Genomic DNA, 22,065 nt, shown 5'->3' on the forward strand with positions numbered 1-22,065 from the left:
ATCAAAGTTTATTTCTGAATTTCCTCCCCTTATTTCCTCCCATGATAACATTCAGAGAGTATAATAAATATATAAATAATCTAAAATAACCAGTTTTTTAAAAAAAAGAAAAAAAAAGAATAAATGATGGGATTTGCAGTTACTTTTTTCAGTTTTGGTGCTCAATTTTTCAGTATCAGTTTTGACACGAAGCATCGACCTGTCTCTCCAAAAGTCACTGGCCAATAGGGATGCAGTCCTGTACCACCTGCCCCACATGAAAGTTTTGACAGACCTGAAAAATTCAGCAGGGACACTGAAAAAACTGACCACAAAAGTGAAATCCTGATAAGTGAAAGAAAAGTGAGAACATTGTGATCAGATGTATAGGTTTGACTTTGAAGTCTTTTTTTTTTGGTTTCAATTTATATGTATTTACTTTCAATATAATTTTCATTGTATGATCATTGGGAGATTTTGTTCAATTATTATGGCACAAACTTAATCCCATAGACATCCAGAAAACCACAAGACTTGAGTCAATATGTCATGTAAGATAAGCATCGAGTTAGATAAGAAGGTCTCAAGTAAAAGCACACAGATTTCCATGGTCAACAGTCAAAAGTTCAACACTGTTTTTATTTATTATAAATCAATACATTTTATATAAAAAGGATAAGGGGGTCTGAAATAAAACCATTTGTAGATGTAAACCGAATCAGGTCATGGTCACCCTCTTACCACACTGGACCCATATCACAGACTCTTGATCAGCCAGCATGTCTAGTTAACACTCATTCACTCATCCCAAAACATCCTAGGCTATACTTACAATCAATCTACAGTTTGGAAAAAAAGGTTTAAATGGAAATAATGCAGTTGACATCAATCTCTCTGCAAAGTGTTGCAAGTATAGCGACCCAGCATGCCATAGGTTTTTTTTTGTGCAATCCATTACAACCATCAACCAGTCAACATTATTTGTGAAGTGTGCACACTTTTTTTTTTTTTTGTACAGTAGTTCAGGGTTGTGACAATTCTTAAACTCCCGGACGTAAACAATATTAAGCTTTGTGTGATGCCCAGTGTAACAGTCCTGAATGTAACACAGTTTTGGGCATCCTCTATCCAGAAATGACCAAGACCTAGCTTTAGCTGATTTGGTGTGTTACAGATTTTCCAAAATGAGATTAGTGAGGCATCTGAGAAAAGCCAGCATCATTGTGTTTTATACACTTAACCGCTTCTTGAAAATAGGTGGACATCAAAATGGTAGATGACAGGACAGGGTCCAAAGGGAGCACAGCAGATTGCTTAAACAAGCCGCACTAGTAGCATTCAAAAAACACTCAACACAGAAGAGGAGGGTGGGTCTGTTACCATGGAAATCAACTCAAGATTTTTAAATGGATATTGCAACTTTGACGAATTAAGGGTACAAATGCAATTGTCATTTGTGTTATTTTCAAAAGATAAAATGCCCTTGTGAAAGAATTGTAATACATTGCTGTTTGCCATGTCATTGCAGGCCAACAGTTGTGAAGGCAATAAAAGTGCAACCAATTCATCCTCACAGCACTGCAAGATAAAAGCATACAATCTAACAGGATAAGTCCAACCACGACGATTTCATTGACCCTGACCCTCAGGATAAATCTTTTGGTAGTAAGAAATTATTTGTAGACAGGTTGTCCCAATTTCCCTTCTTCTTCTTTATTATTATTATTATTATCTATATCCTTGTACAAAACATATCAGCAGTGTTACCAGGTCAAAATGAATTATCTATATGTGTTCATGTGAAAAGGTTATGGCTTTCTGTTGTCTGTTTTTAAACCAAGCCTTTATTGAGCTAACTCTGTTGAATTATGGTAGGTAGGTGTAAGGTTAGAATGGACCACAGGTCCAATCACTAAAAACACACATGGGGGGAGGAAAAGTAAAACAATAACTTAAATAGAAGTGCTTAAAACATAACAGTTCTTAGAGCCCTTTCAAAAAACAAAACAAAAAAAAAAAAAAAAGAAAACATTGCAAAAGCAGGAATCCCACCCCAACAGAAAAGGAGAGAGAAATGAACAGCTGTAATGGTAATACTAATATTCATCCAATGGTTCACAGATGTACAGTTCACTTATAGGTCATATCCTTCCCTCTCTTACAAATATTTCTCGTTTCCTGGTCAGTGGCCCCCCCACGTCTGTGAACCGCGGCTTCCCTCTGTTTCAAGTCTGTCTGTGGTGGGAGAACATTCTGTCTCAGTACACCTCCCCTCTTCCTCCTTTGCTGTCAGTGCCTGTTCCTCCTCTCTTTTCCTGCGCTCCAACTCCCACTCCACGAAGGTGTCGAATAGGCTGGGCCAGGCCTCGTCCTCGCTGTAGTTGCTCAGGTCAGGCCCAATAGCCTGGGTGAAGTTGAGGAACATGTTCCACGTGTCCCTTGAGATGCCCCGAATACCTGAGGGGTTCTCCGCCAGGAAGTCCAGCCAGTGCTCCAGGATCCCAGGTGTGTCCTGGGTGAAAACCAGGCGCCACAGGGCGATGGCGATTTCTCGCTGCAGCGAGCGCTGGCCCTCCTCAGCGTCCAGACCAAACTGGAAGGTAAAGCGGTAGAGGTCCTTGAAGTTCTCCTCACCCTGGGCTTCCAGCAGCATGAAGGAGAAACGTGAGCAGATGCCTTCGAGGCTGTCTGCTTGGATGGCCTTGCAGCCCTCGACAAACTCCTTCCTGATGACACAAAGGAAACAGCACCAGACATCAGAATGATATTGACCATTTCACTCAAGACAACCAGGGCCAGAAACAAAGAAGAAGCTTCTCAACAAAGCTACGTGAGCAGCAACAGACCTAACTATTGGATAAATTTGCTACAAACGACAATACAAGCTGTTTAAGTCATTTTATGCAAACAGGCTATGTGTCTACAAGAGCACATACAGTAACAAACATCAGTGACAAATGTAAAGGCCACTCCCCTTGCAGTTTAAGAGTACAATTTTAAAAATCGTAATGAAATCTGTTCATCCTTTCAATACAAAATATTACTTTCATTTCAGCGTTATGGGCCCCAACCGACATACTTTTTTTTTTTTAAGACTTTTTTTTTTGTTGTTGGCATTTTTGCCTTTATTGGACAGTAGGCAGTGAAGAAGCAGACAGGAAATAAGGGGAAAGAAGAGTTGGGTATGACATGCAACAAAGGTCCACAGCTGGAATCGAACCAGGGACGTTGACGGTTACGTGGCATGCGCAGTAACCATTCGGCTACCGGGGCGCTCCAGGCAGACATACTTTTGTTATTTCACCCATCTAACAATATAGGCTTTCAAAGTCAAATGTAATATAAAGAGCTTCCGTAAGCATCGGTTGACAATGAAACATGTTCGTAACCAGAGTGTGGTATTGTCCAAAGCCTCTGGATAGAAAAGTGCTGAGTTAAAAATCAGTGACGAGTGACCCAGCCAGCAGGCAGCCCTATTCATCTCAGGCGCTAACTGCCGAGTGGGAGCGCAGAGCAGGATCCATTTCCTGTGTGCCCCCTACCTGACAGTGGGTGTTTGAGGTGGGATGGATGGACCACTGCACAGAGAAAGACTGCAGACTAGAATGTCAAACAGTGCAGGGAGGGGAAGATGCTGCTATCTTATAAAGCGACTAGAAGTGTAGTATCAGACAACAAGGTAGTTATTAGCAATGCACAATATTTTTGTTAGCAGTATTAGGAAATAGCTTAAAAACATACTATCAGTATCAGGAACCATAAAACAATCATCCTAGAAAGGTTGAATTCTCAATTTTATAAGTGTGTTAATTTCTTGTGTCATTTATAATCACTAGAATACACTTTCCTCTTAAATGTGACAATTAGCAGCCAAATTTTAAGTTGTCTACTTTCTCTTGCACTAACACCAGCAGCCCAGAACAGAGTTCCTGGTAAGGAATAGGGGAGCTATTCTCACTGACTTGACAGGGGCCATGTTGCATAGTGCTCGTCAGGTGGAGGTGTGCCAGTAGTGTGTCCTTACAACATGTGGGAGGTTGCCTTACATGGCCCAAAGTGGAGTTTTTAAAGCCAATCAAATTAAGAAGAGATGTGTTTAACAGCTGATACCTTCAGATTTGTGCACAGTGAGCATGGTGTTACATAGTGTCAGTGTGGAACTTTGTGGCACGTAGATTTGGACGGCCTCCCGTCGTCCCCCAGCAAATACTCGAGTTCAAATGCACTTTTCAGCCAGTAACACTTCAGAGGTGAGGTGCACCTGCAAAATGTCACTGAAATGTGATGCTTAGAGACTTTTTTTAACTGCTAATGGCTCCACTTGCACCCTCTGCTTGCAAAGCTTTGTATTAGGAATAGTTTTTTATGTTTCTATGTAGCGCAATGAGGAGTTTTTGTAGCAGGTGTGCAAGCAGTGAATGGGTTACAATAAAAAGAGGATATGACATGGATCAGGCTGTGTTACACTGATAACCAAAAATGTCTTGATTGGCTTGATTTGCTCGGGGAATTCCTATAAAGCTTTCACTTTAGACGGCAATGTTGACAGAATATTACAAGTAAGAGAAGGAGACATTTCATAAAGCAGGTTTACAGGATTTGTTACTTTACATCATCTCTACATGTCAGAGATCTGTGGGAATACCAGTATTTACTTGGCAGAGTTATCCAGGTAACTAAGTAAACCTGTTTTGTGAAATGGGTCTGAGCTGTAGCGAAATGACAAAAATAATACAAAAGTTAATGTTTGAAGAAACTTGGAAAACAGTGTTTGAGAATAGGCACTAATGCACCTGTGTTTCTACATCAGGCCTACTGAGGTGAACTCTTTTTGGAAACTGAAACCATGTTCATATTGTAGTGAGATAAGGAGATATTTGTATCTGTATAAAAACTTTTGGTTCCAGTTTACCAGTGATAACAACACATGCCATTCCCCAAAACTCCATCTTACCTTGTAAACTTGCACATGGTGGCTGCTTGAAACTTCCAGGCAAGAACAAGCACACGAAACTCTGCTGGGTCCACGCACAGGTCATTGCAAAACCTCTCCATGCCTTCCTCCAAGATGGCATCTTCCTGTTCATCCTTGTAGCAGCAGAACAGCTCCTCGATGTGCAGCATTGACAGCCCGTCTCCATCCAGACTCTCTTCCTTGCGCAGTTCCCCCGTCACTGCAGGGATGACGGGTGTCTCCACTGTAACCTCCAAGGCCTTGGTGCCATTTGACAGCTCGCTGGTGGCTTTGGTACACGGGGCGCTGGGCTCCTCTTTGTGGCCTCCACCACCGCCTGTGCTGCCACCTTTCTTGTGGTGAGACTTGGAGCCGCTGTCCTTGTCTCCACTCTTACTGCCGAGTGAGGATGTCGGATTCTTGCACTTGGTGACACACTGGCCCATGTCTTCCTACCTGGTCCCTTGTCTGTCTTTTCTCCTCGCCTTCAGTCCCCGTCTGAACCACCTAGACGCCTCTGCTCTGGCTTGGCGAGACGTCTCAACATACCCTCAGGCCTAAGGTGGAGAGCAATTTAAAAAATGTTCAACATCATAGCGTAGCTCCAAAGTGAGTCAGTCATGCTTCCGATTAGAAGGTCAGGATACACATTTTTGTGGCTATTAGTCAAATGAAATTAAAACAAGGAATGGTTGAACAGTGAATGTAAAGAAGTTAAGCCACCTGTGCCAAAAATGCCACGATCCAGGTCTTGCGATGCCAGACTTAAAAACCCTAAAATGATTAGAGAAAACAGTCGATATACATACATACAGTACAAAAATACATCACTGGTATCCACCAAAATCTATTGATGTAGAATTTGTTTTGTGTTACATAAAGCCACTACACAACTTTAACATGCCCTTTATTAGGTTTTCCTTGGCATCATCAAATGTTCAGCAGCAATTCTAATATGATTAAATTTCTATAACTTTAGCTCTAGTGTGTTTTATTTTATTTCACTCTTTACATGGACAAGGGTGATGCTATGTAATAATATATCCACATAAAGGTCTTATGTACAATGGTGTGTGTTTAGCTAGATAGACAAGGCTAGAAGTATCAGTAGTGAAAACACAGTATCAGACAATCCCTACACAGACAGAGGGAGTTTTACCAGGTTCTACAATAGACAGCACAAACAGTAATGGCAGTTGATGAAAAAAAAAAAAAAGGCACCCAACTTGTTCAAATAGCAACCCTGGAGCAACAGGGCTGCTATGGCTGATACTAAGACTACTATTTTTTCTATGGTCTTCTACAGCAATCATTATGTTTACATGCCCTTTAATGATTATTCCCAACATTTTGCAGCAAAAAACAAGTATACACCTCTTTAAGGTTAAGAAAAATTTCAACTTTCTATCAGAGAAACACGATTACCTGGCCATGTGCGTGCCTGTGGTTTTTAAAAGGCATGCATGAAATGGATATGGGGAATAATATCACCCTGAGAAGTAACATCACTGTAGAAACTCATGTCTTAATCAAATCTGACCAATAATCAACACCAGTGAAGGTTGTGATTGGCAAGTAAAAGTTACTTGAGAGGAAAAACTTAACATGCTGAACACACAGCAGGCAGATAAATGCATTCAGATACATTTATGGAAATGAGGATGAAAATCTGATATCTGACCAAATTGCATGTAAAAATGGATTTAGAGTTATCAAACTAATGCAACATGTGCGAAAGAATAACCTCTATCTTCTACAACGCAATTACTCAAAGTAACCTGATCTCATGTTCATACGTTTGATTCTGGTGTCACATCTAGACAAACAACTGTATGAGTTAAACAAGCGTTTCATAACTAACAAAGTAGCTGGTTACTTACAGACAGTCCCTCAGACGGCATTGGCCACAGATCAGAGTGTCTCTCTATTCTGCTCCATCATTGTGACCTTGACATCCGCAATGCTGAAAAGACACATTATCTTGTCATCATAAGCAGAAAGTGATAGCTCATCATTACCAAACCTGCAGGACTATTTTTGTCAACATGCTACGAATATGTAATTTGAGCAAAAAAGAAAGGCAGTTTGGCTTATTGTGACATTATTAAAATGATGATTTTATAGCTACAAAGAAGATGGATTATATAGCATTGAAAATATATTGTGTGCATGGCTTTTACTTGTCTTTTAAATCACTAGCGTCATGAGTCCACACAGTTTGTCCTGAATAACAACTCATGAGCTCTGGTGTCAAATCAACAACTTCTAAAACCGGCTTCTAACTTCATGTTGAGTTCACCGATCTTGTCGAGCCATGATTAATGGTCTCACATTTTTATTAGTCATCACTTGATCATTGCACTGGGCATGTAGAGGCAAATCTCTCCTGCGTCCATCATGGACAACCTCACTTAACCCTCATCTGGTTAACATCTGGGAGGCCTGCTTGTTGTTTATTAGGACATTTTAATTATCATCCTCAACAACCACAGAATGATGCTTTCCATTATCAATCCAACCATCACCTTTAAGATAGATAGATGCTTTATTGTCTTTGCTTGTTAAGCACAATGAAACTTGGTTTGGTAGCAATCCACTCCACTTAGCAGCATAAACAAATATATATAAAGTAATAATAGTCATAATCATATATAGGCAATAAAAACACCATGTAAACTGATAGTTATTGTACTTATTTACATCAGCAGCAGTTAGGTATTACACTTGTGGGCTAAATTAAGCCTTTAACTATGAGAGAGAACAGAATTAGGATACATTACAAATGCATGAAACACTGTTGTTGATGCACAACTTGAGTAAAGTTAAATATCTCAATTGTTACTTGAGTTAATCAGCATTAACGTTATTTTTTCACCAACTTGTGTTCATTGGGAACAGGATCAAGTGAGCTTACACACACACACACACACACACACGCACATAAGCACACCACTCCAAAATCTCATGTGAACATTGTTTTTTATAACCATCTACAGCTGGCAGATTTTAACTGTCCATTAACCTAGATTGTATTAGTTGTGAAGCTGTTATCGATTGACACCGGGCCGTTTAAATTCATCCAACCTGCCTGGCCCTGACGACGTCGCCATAGCTAGCTAGCGTCAGCTCGGTTCACTAAAAGTTAGCTATCGGCTAAGCTAGGTCTTCCGAGAAATACTGTTCATCCTCAAAGAGAAACTTACCTCTTTGGACACTTCTATTAAGTGGAATTGGATGTACATCACTTCAGGGAATGCCAGTACAAATTAAGTAGTTAGGAGGCGGCGTATATGATGAGAAATGAACTGAAACAAACTCGTCGCGTTGCTAGCTAACTAGCAGGCAGCTGACAATAAAATAAACTTCCACATTAATATCGATTCTGCTCCGCTTTTTATAAAGAAAATAAGTTAAAAGCTATCAGCCCGTGTGTGCTCTTGAGTCCATTTTGAGTCTTATCCTCTCGTCGGAGTGAGTTAAAACACCATCTCGGACTTACAGCAGCCAATTTCTTTGTGCTTCCCCCTTTTAGTCACTGAGAGCAGCTACATTATTTTCCTGCATCACTTCCTCCCCGCAGACAACCAACAGCTGATCTGCATCTTTTCATTTTAACTAACTGATATGACGGTAAAAAACTACATTACATCCGGATTTATAATTGAAGATAAAACACAGTTATTGAATCACGTGTTCTGTCGGAGACATTTAACTGAGAATAATATTAAACACTGTAAAAATGTGTTAAAAACCCGTTTGCAAATCAGCTGATGTCTTATAAATAATGAGCTGTAGAAATGTTGCTGATCAAAATACGTCAAAAAAGGTTAAAAAATCTCCAACTTTATGTACGATGAAAATTAGGGCCACTCGTTTATTTTTAAAGGCTTTAAAATGCTTTTCGTTTCTTCCCAGTTCAGAGGAGACGTCATCATTAAGCGACACGTGTGTTTCTGCTGTCCTAGCGAGCTAACAGGCGGAGCTGAGCTGTCACAGTCGGTAAGTGAAGTTTTGTAATGTTTAAGAGTAAAACATACTTACAGTGTAAGTCATCAATGTGAATGAGACAATTTCGCTACGCAATCTCCTTTCTTTAACCTAAAGATGCTCAGTTTGGGCTTTGAGGAGGAGGCTCAATGATAGCTAGCGTTAGCTACATGTTGACAAGTAATGCGACGGTATTACACCGTGTTGTGTGTTTATAACCAACTGCTACACAACACATACAGATTATATTATTATTCTTATATTATTATTCTGTAGACATATATTAAGACACACATACACTGTAACAATAATGTGTGCCTGATACGGTTTTCCATTTGAAGAAAATATAATTACCTCTTTTAAATAGCATCTATTCCTTCTTCTCCCTCATTAAAGAAAAATCCAGACTCTATGAATATGCAAATATATTTTATCTCATAAGTTTAACTGTTGGACACAAGATGTCTCCTACCTCTCTGTGAACTCCGTTCTCAGTGTTTGTGCACTGGAGGCTTTCAATTTCCACATCACACTTGTGGAAGATGAATATTGCACCAGGATCGGCTTCAAAACTAGTTGTGATGTTACAAATCATGCTCATAGGGCCGCCCCTAAAAATCAGATTTTCAATGAACACAAACTTCCCACTTTCAGCAGATAAATGTGAAAACAGCCTTCTAGTGTCAAACTCTGCTCATACATCATTCTGCACAGATAAACCCAAACATCCAACTGTAGGAACAAGAAGAAAAACATATTTTTCAGTGGAGGAGGACTTGAAGACTTCCTTAATCTGAAAACATATCTGAACATGCGATTTGATACCTTTCAGTCAAGTCATGTAACAGCTACTCAAGGTTATGTTTGCAAAACAGGCCTGTGTAGATTTGAGTGACATCTAGTGTTGAAATCATGGGAAGACAAGGCTGGATTACAAAACGAGCCCCAGGACCCCAGACTTCCAGGGACCCCACATGTCCCTGGTTTACTGCACGTCAACTTGATTTGGTCATTTGATTAATTGCAGATTTGTTAGGGAATTTACACAACTAAAATCCAACTTCCATCAAGGGAGGTCTTACATTGTTAGCTATTTTTTGGCCCTATGGCAAAACCCAGTTTTAACACTTTATTTTGTTTCTTTTGCTCACGTGATGCATATTTCTGAATTAAGTTTTGTTTAATAAAATCAACAAAAAGTAACTGAGACACAAAACCTGAGGCATTGTGGTGTTGTTCTAACATAGAACTGATTGGTTTCTTGACAAATAATGAACACCAGAAGGCCAACAAAAATATAATGGCAATTTTATGAAACTACTTATTTTCCTTTCCTCAAAAGATGCACACATCCTGATCATCTTTCATGCGTACATCCAGTTTGCTTAGCATGACTTCTTCTGGTCACTAGTCATAAGTGGAGGTGACGTCAGCTGACTCATATCAAACCAGAAACCTACAGTGTGATTCAGGCACTGAGGTTCAACTTAGGGCAGGCCGGGTGTTGGCAACATGAGTAAGCTAGGGTGTGTTCTTCATTATAATGCTCTCAACCATATTAACAAAGAAATACTTCTTTTCAAGCAGGAAGTGAACAGACAAAATCAGAGTATTAGCATAGTTTTTCTTCTTCTTACAGCTTCATTTCCTTTACTGTGCATTTACCTGCTGTTTTCTCAGATTTTTAGCCCTGATGACGGCCTCCACTCGCAAGACAGTGTTGTCGCTGTACATGCGGGTGTTTCGCATCGCCCGAACCTGGCAAGCGCAGAGCGGAGTTGCAAATGACACAGACACTGAGAGAAAATACATTCTTCAGGAGGCCCGCTCTCTGTTCAGACAGAACCAGCAGGTGTGAACACTCATATTTTCAGAAATGGGAAAAGCAGTAGTGTTATTGTCACTCAATCATTTTTTTTACTGGATTTTTTTTAGATGACAGATCAAGAATCAATAAAGAAGTGCATAGAAGAATGTGAAGCAAGGATAGAAATAGGTAAGAGTGGAGATACCACAAGTTTTCCTTACATAACGCTGGACTAAACTTTACCCTGCTCAGCTGAGGACCACACTATCTGTTATAAGAAACACTATTTTGTGCTTTCTATGTTTATCAACTGAAAATTTCATGATGGTTTTTATCTTGTTTAACATAGAATGTTTGATGAGCATATCGAGTGATGTGGTAGAATTTACTTCAATGAAACACCTGTCACATAACATGCTTGCACTCTTAAACGCAACCCTGCAATATTTTCATTAGGTGAGCAATGCTGCCGTGTGAACTTTGTGTAAATCTCTGACAGCAATAGCCAATAGGATTTTTGGTCATCCTTCATAACAGGTGTAATATCTAGCAGACTTGTTGTCAGTCTTGTGTGACAGTGTGATACAGTATTTGTGGGTCAAGCAAAAACATCAGAGAGAAGTGACTGAGCAAGTTCAACTAAAGGTCAGCATGAGTGTGGTTTCAGTGTTCGCGACACACAAAAAGTCATTTTCATATTGTTATCAGATAAATGAAATAGGAACCTGTTGTAATAACAGGCACAAATAAGATCATGTTTTTTGTGAGATTAATTCAATTGCAGACATAAAGCAAATTGTTTTGGCAATTTTCCATCCATATTCTGCTCCCTCATATTCCATTTTTAGATTATAGTGCTACCATTTGATCACAGGGATAGTCTGACTAAAGTTAACATCCTGCCTTTGAGAAGAGTAAAGCAGCCAAGACGGATGAAGTTTAAGCACCACAGAATCATCCGTATACTAAGCTAATATGCCGAGAGATGTGTAGGGACAAATAAGACTCCAGGATAGCAAGTTTTTGGCTTTGCAAGAAAAATATTTTGTAACCTGACCACTGATTTCATACGATGTTGACACGATTATTTTCTCTCACAGGTCTACACTACAGGAACCCATACCCACGGCCTGTAAGTAATAACCGTATTCCAAACAATCTTTTTTTTTCTTTTTGTTTGTGTATGTAACGGTGGCGTTTAAAAATTGAATTCAATCATTTTTTTTCTCTGAATGTTCCCGCAGACCTACCTACCACCACTGGGACTGGCAACTCAGAAAGGCAGGAAGCTGCGAGCACAGCAGCGCCTGAGGAAGCAGGCCAAGCCAATTTACTTACAGTCACATGACGAGACCTGATGCTCGATATCCTTGATCCTCGCCAAGAGTTCAAGTTACCAGGGACAGGAAACTAGAGTGCAGTCACAAGCTGATCTCATGGGCTGAGTTATTGTAAGTGCTCCATGTTGCAAGATCGCCCGTCATTCAGGAAAAAGCCAGTTCTCATCATCTTTTTTTTACTCTAAACTGCGTAAACATGAGTTTTTATTCCAGCTGAAGAGCGTCAGCTTCTCTTGCAGCTCAGGAATGCTGTCAGCATGTTGTGTCCTGTAATGAGATCAAGTTGTATTATTTGTAGATTTTATTTATTATTCTGTGTAAAATTGTTGTAATAAACACTTATTTTTTCAGTATGAACACAATCCTGTAAACAATACAAGTTGGTGTCAAAATGCAAATACACATTCATTTCAACACCTAAGAAACAAAGCTGGTCTTATAGTTTGAGTTCCAAAAATTGTGAATTGACATAAAGAATTCACATAGCATCTAACTAGTCCATTGACAATAAAATTTACATATTCAGAAGATAAAAGCAGTTTTGCTATCCAGAACTGATCATGGTTGCATATTTTTAGGAAAACATACAAACAACCACCCTTCCTTGAGTAACAGTTTAAATTTCACATCAGTCAGGCAGTTGTAGTTATGCCTCTTATTTCTTACCTATTAAGTAGTTTTTCAATAGATTACACAAAGTTGAGAGAAGTGTCAGTTCCTCAACAGGTACTGGTTTTACAATGCCTTGATGACATACTCAACACTAACCATCATGTACCTCCTGTATTAAGGATTAGCACTCTAATACTGGCCAAGGCAAAAACAGCTAAATTTATTAAGTTTGAAAATAACATTAGTTCTCTCAAGCCAACTGTTTTACTGCAGACTTGTAGCCTGTTTTGTTAACTTATATCATTACTATCATTATAGCTTTCAAGGTTAAATTATATACTTACAGTATTATTCACTGATGGGAATCAGACTCACATATTTGGTGCCTTGCCCATGGTCATATTGTTGTGGACCAGCACCAGCTGACTGGAGGGCAGATAAGAAAAGACTGTGATGAGATTTTCACTCTGACACGTTTCATGATATTATTCTGTCCTGGTAGATCCATCAACTTAAATTATTAATATTGTAACTCCTGTGTGTGTCAGTTTCAAGCCATATTACAGACACACACACTTACAGAACATACACTGAATTTACATATTTATGTTCATGAACACGGATGACATGGATATGATGTTGGATAGCTTTTGAATATTAAAAGTGTAAATAAATAAAAAGTTGCAGCGAAGTCCAGAGTCAAAAACGTAAGAAACTTAAAGTGTTTAGTGAATCATTTTTCTATTAAGATGATCATATTATTGGTTCATGAACTCAGTCTAACATACATATTCAGCAGGCCCTTTGCTGAATTTTTTTGTCAGTTTAAAGGTGGTTTCAGTTATTTTGGATGGATACTTATAGAACTATAAAATTATATTAGAGTAGTCATGGCTTTAATCGCAAAAATCCATAATCTTTTATTCCAAATGCTATTATGCAATCCAATATATCTGGAACTGTATTTTGTAGTGGCTTCTAACAAAATAACACCAAAGATGATAGAACATCTGGTTTGCTTTAATGTTTCATACATCTACCTCAATAACAATATCAGTGTGGTGAAAGAGCAGCTTGAATTCAGTTATATTTAGAAATCAGGGAGGAGAAACAAGTTTCTCTCTCGTGTACCCCTTGATTCATTCAGATACTGATAATAGTGACACTGACCTGCAGATGGGGTCAGTGATTTATAGAATACCGAGCACAGTGCTTGTCGGTACAGACTACCAGTCATTTGTGCACAGTACTATGATGCTACAAAATTGTTTCAAAATGCTCTGCTCTATTTTAAACCACAAACCTCCATCTCATCTAATTTCCAACATTAAAATGCATAATGCACACAGAACATAAGGTTCGTTGTTTTTTCTGTGGCCTTTACTGAAGTGGCATTTTTTTAAATTACAGAGACTTACTCACCCATATGTACAGTACATAGAGTATGTGCACTGAATGTACAATCGATAGTGCAAATGTTCACATCTACACTAAAAGATATTCATTTAAATTAATATTAGAAGAACAATTAACCTCAATTAACAATTTAACAACCTCAATTTGAAACAGGTAACTTGATTTTAAATGAATCTACCTTAAATGCCCCCACTTAATAATAATGTACAACCTGAATGTACTTGAGGATCTCTCTCTAACTGGTGTACTATATGGGGGCAAAAGTATATTTTGAGCTCTGCTCTACTTTGCAGAAGTGAGTGGAAAATCAAAAATGTGGATCAGCAAACAGGACTTTTTGATCCTCTCAGTGGGACATACATTTACAGTTCAGTATTCTTCTCTGGCTGAGCTGGAACTCTGCAGAGTTCCTAATGCAGATTTAATCAGATAAATTAAATTGAAGTGTGGACTAAGTCACCTTGAGGAGCACTGCCTGCTCTTTTTCTAGGGCTTTTTGAGGTTGTTTTCTTTGTCCTCCAGCATCACATTGGCCTGCATGCAGCCACATGATGGAGCCCAACGAACACAGAGCTAAAGAAAAAGTGTGCATGTTTTACTGGGTGACGTCAGTCCAGTGGCTGAAACACCAGACTCCCACCTCAGGCGTCTGGGTTGTGGTGTCTTCAGGAGTGAACAGAGTCCTGGTAGAACGAGGTGGCCTCAGTTTAAACCATGACCTATATAGACAGGAGTCTGTCCTTCCACTGCTGAGGACAGAGAAAAAAGGGCAGATGTAAGAAATGTTAGTGAGAGGGAAAAAGGTTTTATTAAGGAGGAAAAAGACAACTGTGCTTGACTGAAATATCTGTTGAGTCTTCCTACGACTGCAGCGAATATGTGAGCATGAAATTAAGAAATACTGATCAGTTTCCTCAAAACTACAGTGGTTCGTGTTTCAGTCACTGCGGTCACAGATCCCACAGGGTTGCTACAGGACCTAATGAGTGACGCACACAGAAAATAAGGTTTGTAAAGGAATCCTCGAGGGAGACAGTCTGTAAAGTATCTCCTGAATGACAATGGGTCAGCCGAGGAGACAGTGGGAAGATGAGCCTGACTGCAACATCAGCTAAACTAGGTTGTAAATACAAAAAGTAGACTGATAAACCAGAAAACAGACTGCAGCGATTCAATCTGGTTTCTGTCTGACTGACTGACTCTTTACAAGTTGGATCAGCCAAAATACATTAAAAAGTACAGTAATGGGCTTCTGTTTCAATTTGAAAACAATAGATACAAATGAAACTTTACATCTTGATTGAAATCTTTTTAGAATAATGTTGCGAAAAGCCTTGCGGAAGGAACCCCCCTATGTGTAACAGGAGAGCGTGAGAGCGGGCAAACCAAGATTTGATGCAGGTAAGAAAATGTAGGGAACAATTTCTACACTCTTTAGCCACCAGGGGTCACACCATACTAAGTACTGACGCCTTGTATAGTTCAGTGAGTTCACTCTTCAGAACCATGACTGGACAGCAGGCATTGCGGTGCATTTGAGGTACCTGAGACAAAATCTTCAGGTGACACAAACCTGGTGCTCAGATGCCTCTCGATCAGGAGTAAAAGCCAATGAATCTTAACTGCTTGCAACTTTTAACATAAACGGAGCTGCAAATATTATTTATATCCACCTTGCCGCAGAAAATAAGTCTGATTGGTTCTTTGGGGACTGTCTCACATTCATTACCACTTCAGACATAAATAACTGTCTGATGCACAGTAAATACACTCAGTTAAGGTGTGTGGGTGTCGCTGCTCTCTCTCTCTTCTCTCTCTCTCTGAAGACTACATTATCTCAGTGATAAATGACTGTCCTCACTATAATTGACCACTGCAGCAGCAGACTGTTTTAACATTAATGCTGAGTAGTGACTGCATTCATATATACACTGTAATATTCATGTTGAACAGTGACTCCTCTTTTTTTCAGTCATTCTCACTGGGCTGATATTTCATTCATCTAAACAGCTCAGAGCTGAGTTGGTACATACTGTATGCACAAACAGATTACAGCACATGTTACTGAATAATATTACATTGGATCACTCTTCCTAAATAACAAAAAAAAGCTTTTACATATTTAAATCATCAACAGTTAAAGGCAATAGAGGAAAAGTAGTTCAGATATACATATATAAACCCAAACAATGTATATATACACACATGTGATAAAATAAATAATTAAATCAACGATTAAATAGATAATTAAATGTATCTCCCATCATCTTCTATTTTAGTTGATTAAACAACATTTCTACATTATGTCATGTTAAGTTAAAAGCTCTCAGATCTAATTTACAACTCATGTTCATGTTCTTGTGTTCTTACTTTTTTTTTTGTTCCTTACTGCTGCAATGAGCTAATTTTCCCACAGGGAACATTGAAGTTTCATTTTTATCTTACTTTAGTAGACTTTATGTACATAATATACAGTTTAAGGCATTATTCATGTTTCCTCTCAGGGACATTTCTCTTCTTTTCCAGGCCAAAATGTTATTTAAAACAGTCGATAAGCATTCTCATGAGAGGTTATTAAATGCATCTTAAAGGTATGTTGGAAATTGTAACCTAAATTTTGACCTTAAAACAATATCTTATATCAAAAGAAGCTGAAAATATTGTCATCATTAAGCACCAAAAAGGAGCTTTAAGTGCAATTTTGGGCTTTTGATTTGTGTTTGATTTTTTGATTTGGACTTCCTGCCATTTTAATCTTTTCTCCCCTTTATGTTTTATATTGTCTCTGATTCATTTGCACTACAACACATTATAGATTTCATTTCTGAAAAAAAGTTTCTTCAAAAGTAATACTTAAGTTGTACAACCTTTGCTAAACACTATTACTGGCAATTTGTTGATTTCTCTCTCTGTAAAAGTCTCAAAGCAGTCGTGTGACCCATTTTTTTCAGTGTGGTGTCACATACTACAAACTGGATCATGGGAAAAAAAGTGGTTCTTTTTAAAGGTTGTCTGGTGTAAATATAGATATTTAGAGATTCATTTGAGAGCAGTGTCATTTAGGAAATGATAAATAAGCTTCAGCACAAGAGGAATACAACAGCTCCAGAAAGAGGAGAGTGATCCATCATACAGCCCCTTTAAGCCCTTCACTCGGTGTGCATTATTTAGGGGTTTCAGAGAGAGACCCTGGGGGAAATATGGTGGAAGAAACAGTGTGAGCAGGAAAAAAAAAAGGAAAGGGATAGGGTAAAGAATAATGCACGAGTTAGACATCTAATGTTGTACTTAAGGACCTACGATAAGGTAATTAGATGCTTGTAAATGGGGAAAACCATCTCCTCGTCTTACCTAGTCAACTTGTCTTAATGCTTTGATGCAGATCACATTATTGGCTGTCCCGACAACACTTGAACCATCATTAAATAAATATTGAGCTTGTTTTCACTTTACAATGTGGTTTAAACACGCAAGATAAGGCAAATAATACTGCTACTATAATGACGTCATGAAATAAAAGAAATAGACTCTGCTGACCTTAATTTAGTGGATTACTGAAAGCTGTTCAATTCAATTTAGTTCAATTCTTTTCTAGTCTAGCACAGCACAGTAAATTACCTTCAGAAAAGCTACAGCCATAATGTTTCAGTAGTTGCTGCTCTACTGCAGCGACGACCTTTATGGCTTTTCATGCTTTCTAATGTAAAAGCGCAATAGTAGCTCTTTGTTGCACATTTAATCTAAATAACTGTTAGCTCTTGATTAGATTGCTGCACCAGCAGTTCAATTATGAGCAATCATCCTCATCAGAGTCATGGTATATATTAAAGGCAATCAAGCCTTTTCTGAAGTCTCTAAGATTTGAATACATCTCAGTGGGCTTAGAGGATTTTTCTTCTGATTGAATAATTTCTATTATAAACATCTGAAATCTGCACAGATGAAAAACTCAGTATAATAAGTAATTCCCTCTATTCAAAACATGGGTAATGAAGACAATTCTGCACATATAGCCACAGTTTGTCTCTGTTCCAATTGACAACACTTAAGATTTACTGCTTTAAAAAAGAAATGTTTCTGAAGCTCATCAAGTATTGTTTTAAAGGAGACGGTGTATGTAAAGGGCAACGATCAATCAGAAGTGACGAAACAACAAAATATATCAGACAATGATTCGCTATTTTCATTTAAAGTTATATTTGGAGTGACACAATATAGGCAATAAAAGGATAAGATGTTCTTTCGTGACTAAGCGCTTAATTGCCCCTTCGTGATGCCGCAGACATTTGTCTCATCTCCAGCTTTCTCGCTCACTCCCGTCCCACTCGCTCTTTGTCTTTCTCTCGGCTCTTTGTTTGGACTATACGTTTCACATTGTCCCGGCATCACGGAGTAGCTACTCTGAGATTAGAGGAGGAGGACTGAGGTGTGTGTGTGTGTGTGTGTGGGTTGACTCGAGTAGTGTAGCGAGTACTGCTGAATGCCTGCGGTATGAAGAGCACAGACGAGTGCTGATGCATGCTCGGTTGAACTCTGTCCACTGGGATGCTACGCTCAAAGTGTCTGAAGTGTATGCAAGTGTGTTAAGGAGTCAAGGTGAGGTTACGGGCGACGGGGTGCTGATTAGCTTGTGATAAACAAGACTGAGCACTTATTCTAGATTTTTAAAGAGAATCTAGTGATAATCTGTCACATTTTATCTTCTGGGTTATTACAATTTTATTGATTGATTATAACCGAGTCGATGCTGCACATTGAGGACCACTGGTTGCTGAGAGTCACTATTGTGTCCACGGCTTCAATACAGTGAGCAGAGAGAGCACAAAGCCTGATTATATTATTTGCAAATGTGAGCCAGAGCTGTGTAGAGGTGTTTAACAATGACTGGATGTTGCCGAGGTCCAACTCTAGTGTTGGGTCACAGGGTGACTGCTACTGGGTAACTTGAAGAAGCCATCAAATATTTAGCTGGCCTCCTTTTCATGATCACGGTATGTAAACAAACATATTATCTGTGTGATTGACACACTATCTTTTGTCCTGGCACGACAGTGAAAGCTTAGACAGCTCTTTAGTGTAAAAACAAAAGAGGGTCACAGAGGAGGATTAATTATCAAATTAATTTCCGCAAGATTTGATCAGACTACTGGGAATGCTACACTTCTGCAAGCACACTTTGAAGAACACAGTCTGGTTTGGGTAAAGTAAGCAAATTGTTGGCTAAATATAATTTGTTTCAAGAGATAAATGAGATTGTGAAAGACAAATCAGTTTCAATACTGCACCTGGGTGTTCTGCGTGTCGCTGCCATTGTTTTTGGGCCACCCTATCTGCTGAAAAATGTATTATCATTTTGCATTTTCTGTTCCATGATTTAGTTCTTTCTCAATTTTCATTACTTAACACACAGGGAAGCATTTAATATAAGACAGATCCATTTGTACAAAAGCAATACCTCCGACATAAATGAAATTAAAGTGATCGAACACAACAATTGTTTTCTTTTAATTGTGGTAGATTCATGAAGGTGGATGGAAAACTCATTAAAGGGGGCAGATGAATAATGGAGGAGGGTGTGTTGGTGTTGTGCTAGCTTAGTTTACATCTTCGCTGGATGGAGCGCTGTTGTGGCTCCTCGGAGGGGGGGGTGGAGAGCGTGTTCGGGGCAGGTGGGGAGGTGGCGGTCAGAAACAAAGCAGGGCGGCGGGAGGAGGAGGAGGAGGACGAGGAGGCTGGCAGGGCAGGGAGCCAGAGTGTCTCAGCACTGTGCAGTGAAAGTGAGGAGATGGCCTCACTGAAAGGCCCAGCCAGCACCGGCCTCATCAGGCAAAAATGGAAAAAAGGTTAGTCAGCCAGACAGCAAGCTGCAGGGATGCGAGGCAACCGTGACCACTGGCAGCCGTGACAGGAAACACAACCTTTCTCACTGCAGTTGGTGGAAAAGAAGACTGTGGGTGGGAATTGCTTCATGCAATGTGATAGGCTGCCTGATTGTACACAGCTAATGCACATCTTGATTTTTTATGTTACATGTTATAGACAGCCTAATGAAAGTGTATGTGGGCTTCATTTTTTCCTGTTCTGCTGCATCCCCTGCTGTGTTTTCATGATGTGTGTGTGTGATTTCTATTCTGATTCTGTGTTTAAAATCTACTGTGAAACACTGAACATCTGTTTGCAGCAGTTATTGGTAGAAAGTACCTTCAGACTGAGGATATATTGTTGAGTGTACCATGAGCCATGTGGTGAAAGTGACAAATGAAGCTGACTGGTTGTAGGTGGCTGTAGGTGCTGGGTTTCAGGTGACCAGTGTTGTATGGTCAGTGTGGTAACCAGAGCTGGAGTCCGTGCTCCGTCGCCATTGCTCTGGTATGTTCTGTGTTGAGAATGGGAAACGAAAAGCACAAGACAAATGCTGATACAAAGACTGTTACACAGACGGCCATAAAAATTGATCAGCTCAGACTGGTTATGCACACACACATACACACACACACACACACACAAACATGCAGACACATTAAATTAATGTCAGCCGTGCTCAGCGCTACGGCTCCTCTTAACCAGCCGTGCCTCATCCTCCAAGGTGTCAGGGAGCGTCTGGAAGTGAAAATTAATAATCACAGGTCTCAAAGTGTGATCTTCTGCACATCCTTTACATATGCCTTGTTACTAGAGACAAGGCAATGATGTGCTCATCTAATTTTAGGCTTGATCTAAATAGCTGTTGGTAAATCATCTGTCACATTAGCATTTCTACAAAGAGTATCAGAGTGAAGATTTTAGGGGACTGGGTAGATGGCAACTGATAACAGTCACTTATTTGTAGCTCAAGTTCATTTTAGGGGAATGTATTAAGATATTTAGGAGTATCAGAGATGACATCATTTGCCTTTACATCATCAGAGACTTCATTACCTCATCAACAATACTTTCAACTGGATCCAAGTGTGGAGGAAGCATTTCATATTCATTAGTCATTCTCCTCAGCAGAAGCATACTCACTTCTATTGCTTATTTGTCTCGTCAGCTTTGTCTTTACACATACTAAAAGCCTTTCACTCTCACAGCTGTGTTTCTGTGTCTGTTTGGAGAGAAATGGGAGTCTCGTTTGTTGTTCTTCACCTGTGGATTAATCCATTTAAAGCAGAGATGGGGGCCGATGGGTGCAAACAGAATTACGTTGGCAGAAATGAGGTTCAGCGGGGGTTTTTTAGGTTGGTTCAGAACCGGTGGCGGTGCAGCAAGTAACCTGGTCAGAAACAATGCGCTCAGAGTGGCAGATGATTCATTTTGAGTGTTATTGCACGGCACCGAGAGAGCAGACAAAGAGAGCGTGGTTGAGAAAACACTCACCATGAGTAGGAAGATTAACAATTCACAGCTCCACATTGAAATCAGAATCATATTAATTTTCATTGTACCTATGTTTTTATCGTGCAGGTGCGTCTTCCGAACAAGTAAATCATATGTTATTGATGCTTTTGTATTGTCTTTTTTAACATTATTGTTGAGGTCATGTATTGTAGCTTCAAAAATAGATCAATCATATCAATAATAAGGAGAAAAAAATCTCAACAGGTGACTTGTTGATCATGTGTGAAAACAAAGTCAGAATTTCACTGTGCCTTCAGTACCTGTACAAACACATGGGACAAAAATAGTGTTTCCCACACAGTGCAAAGGGCAGAGTAAGACTTATAATAGACAGGAGAATAAATGTAGCATTCAGCATAGATTCATTCATACAGTGTTATAAAGAACTGTGTATTCAAGCCACATGGCATTCACTTCAGCTGTTGAGGAAAGAGAAGTGAATGGCCATTAGTGCTCAATATAAAAAGGCACAGTGACATTTTACTTTAGCATTAAGGGGTATACAGACATTTAATAGATTGTTTATAACACACAGTAATGTAGTTATAAGTTATAGATGTATAGATGTGTTATAAAGCACTTATTAAATGTGC

At 39.2% G+C, this 22,065-nt stretch overlaps 2 protein-coding genes and 1 long non-coding RNA gene across 10 annotated transcripts in view; 1 reads left to right on the forward strand and 2 right to left on the reverse strand.

The window, feature by feature from the left end:
• Positions 1–599: 599 nt before the first annotated feature.
• On the reverse strand, positions 600–10,655 carry dcun1d3 (defective in cullin neddylation 1 domain containing 3). Of its 4 annotated transcripts, none has more exons than XM_042398357.1 (5): positions 10,586–10,655; positions 6,814–6,896; positions 5,657–5,707; positions 4,934–5,490; positions 600–2,705 (listed from the first exon to the last, which is right to left on the reverse strand). In XM_042398357.1, the coding sequence occupies exons 4-5, from the start codon at positions 5,377–5,379 to the stop codon at positions 2,162–2,164; spliced, it is 990 nt and encodes a 329-aa protein (XP_042254291.1). In that variant the 5' UTR covers positions 5,380–5,490; positions 5,657–5,707; positions 6,814–6,896; positions 10,586–10,655; the 3' UTR covers positions 600–2,161. The 4 variants fall into 4 exon arrangements, with proteins under 4 accessions (XP_042254291.1, XP_042254290.1, XP_042254288.1 ...); XM_042398356.1 differs by lacking the exon at positions 10,586–10,655 and adding an exon at positions 9,393–9,531; XM_042398354.1 differs by lacking the exon at positions 10,586–10,655 and adding an exon at positions 8,433–8,522.
• lyrm1 (LYR motif containing 1) lies at positions 8,476–12,429 on the forward strand. 2 transcript variants are annotated; one of them, XM_042398358.1, is made up of 6 exons: positions 8,476–8,563; positions 8,849–8,932; positions 10,601–10,772; positions 10,856–10,916; positions 11,828–11,859; positions 11,972–12,429. In XM_042398358.1, the coding sequence occupies exons 3-6, from the start codon at positions 10,614–10,616 to the stop codon at positions 12,083–12,085; spliced, it is 366 nt and encodes a 121-aa protein (XP_042254292.1). In that variant the 5' UTR covers positions 8,476–8,563; positions 8,849–8,932; positions 10,601–10,613; the 3' UTR covers positions 12,086–12,429. The 2 variants fall into 2 exon arrangements, with proteins under 2 accessions (XP_042254292.1, XP_042254293.1); XM_042398359.1 differs by lacking the exon at positions 8,476–8,563 and adding an exon at positions 8,664–8,759.
• LOC121887531 overlaps positions 12,186–22,065 on the reverse strand; it is a 46,403-nt gene continuing 36,523 nt past the window's right edge. The window contains exons 4-7 of one of the 4 annotated variants that reach the window (XR_006092991.1): positions 20,297–20,471; positions 14,556–14,844; positions 13,024–13,105; positions 12,186–12,334 (exon numbers count right to left, since the gene is read on the reverse strand). This is a non-coding gene — a long non-coding RNA (uncharacterized LOC121887531). The remainder of the gene's footprint in view (positions 12,335–13,023; positions 13,106–14,555; positions 14,845–20,296; positions 20,472–22,065) is intronic. The other 3 variants (XR_006092990.1, XR_006092989.1, XR_006092988.1) reach the window with 3 other exon arrangements.

Source organism: Thunnus maccoyii, chromosome 20 (assembly GCF_910596095.1).
Source record: "Thunnus maccoyii chromosome 20, fThuMac1.1, whole genome shotgun sequence".
In the NCBI taxonomy this organism is placed as follows: domain Eukaryota; kingdom Metazoa; phylum Chordata; class Actinopteri; order Scombriformes; family Scombridae; genus Thunnus; species Thunnus maccoyii.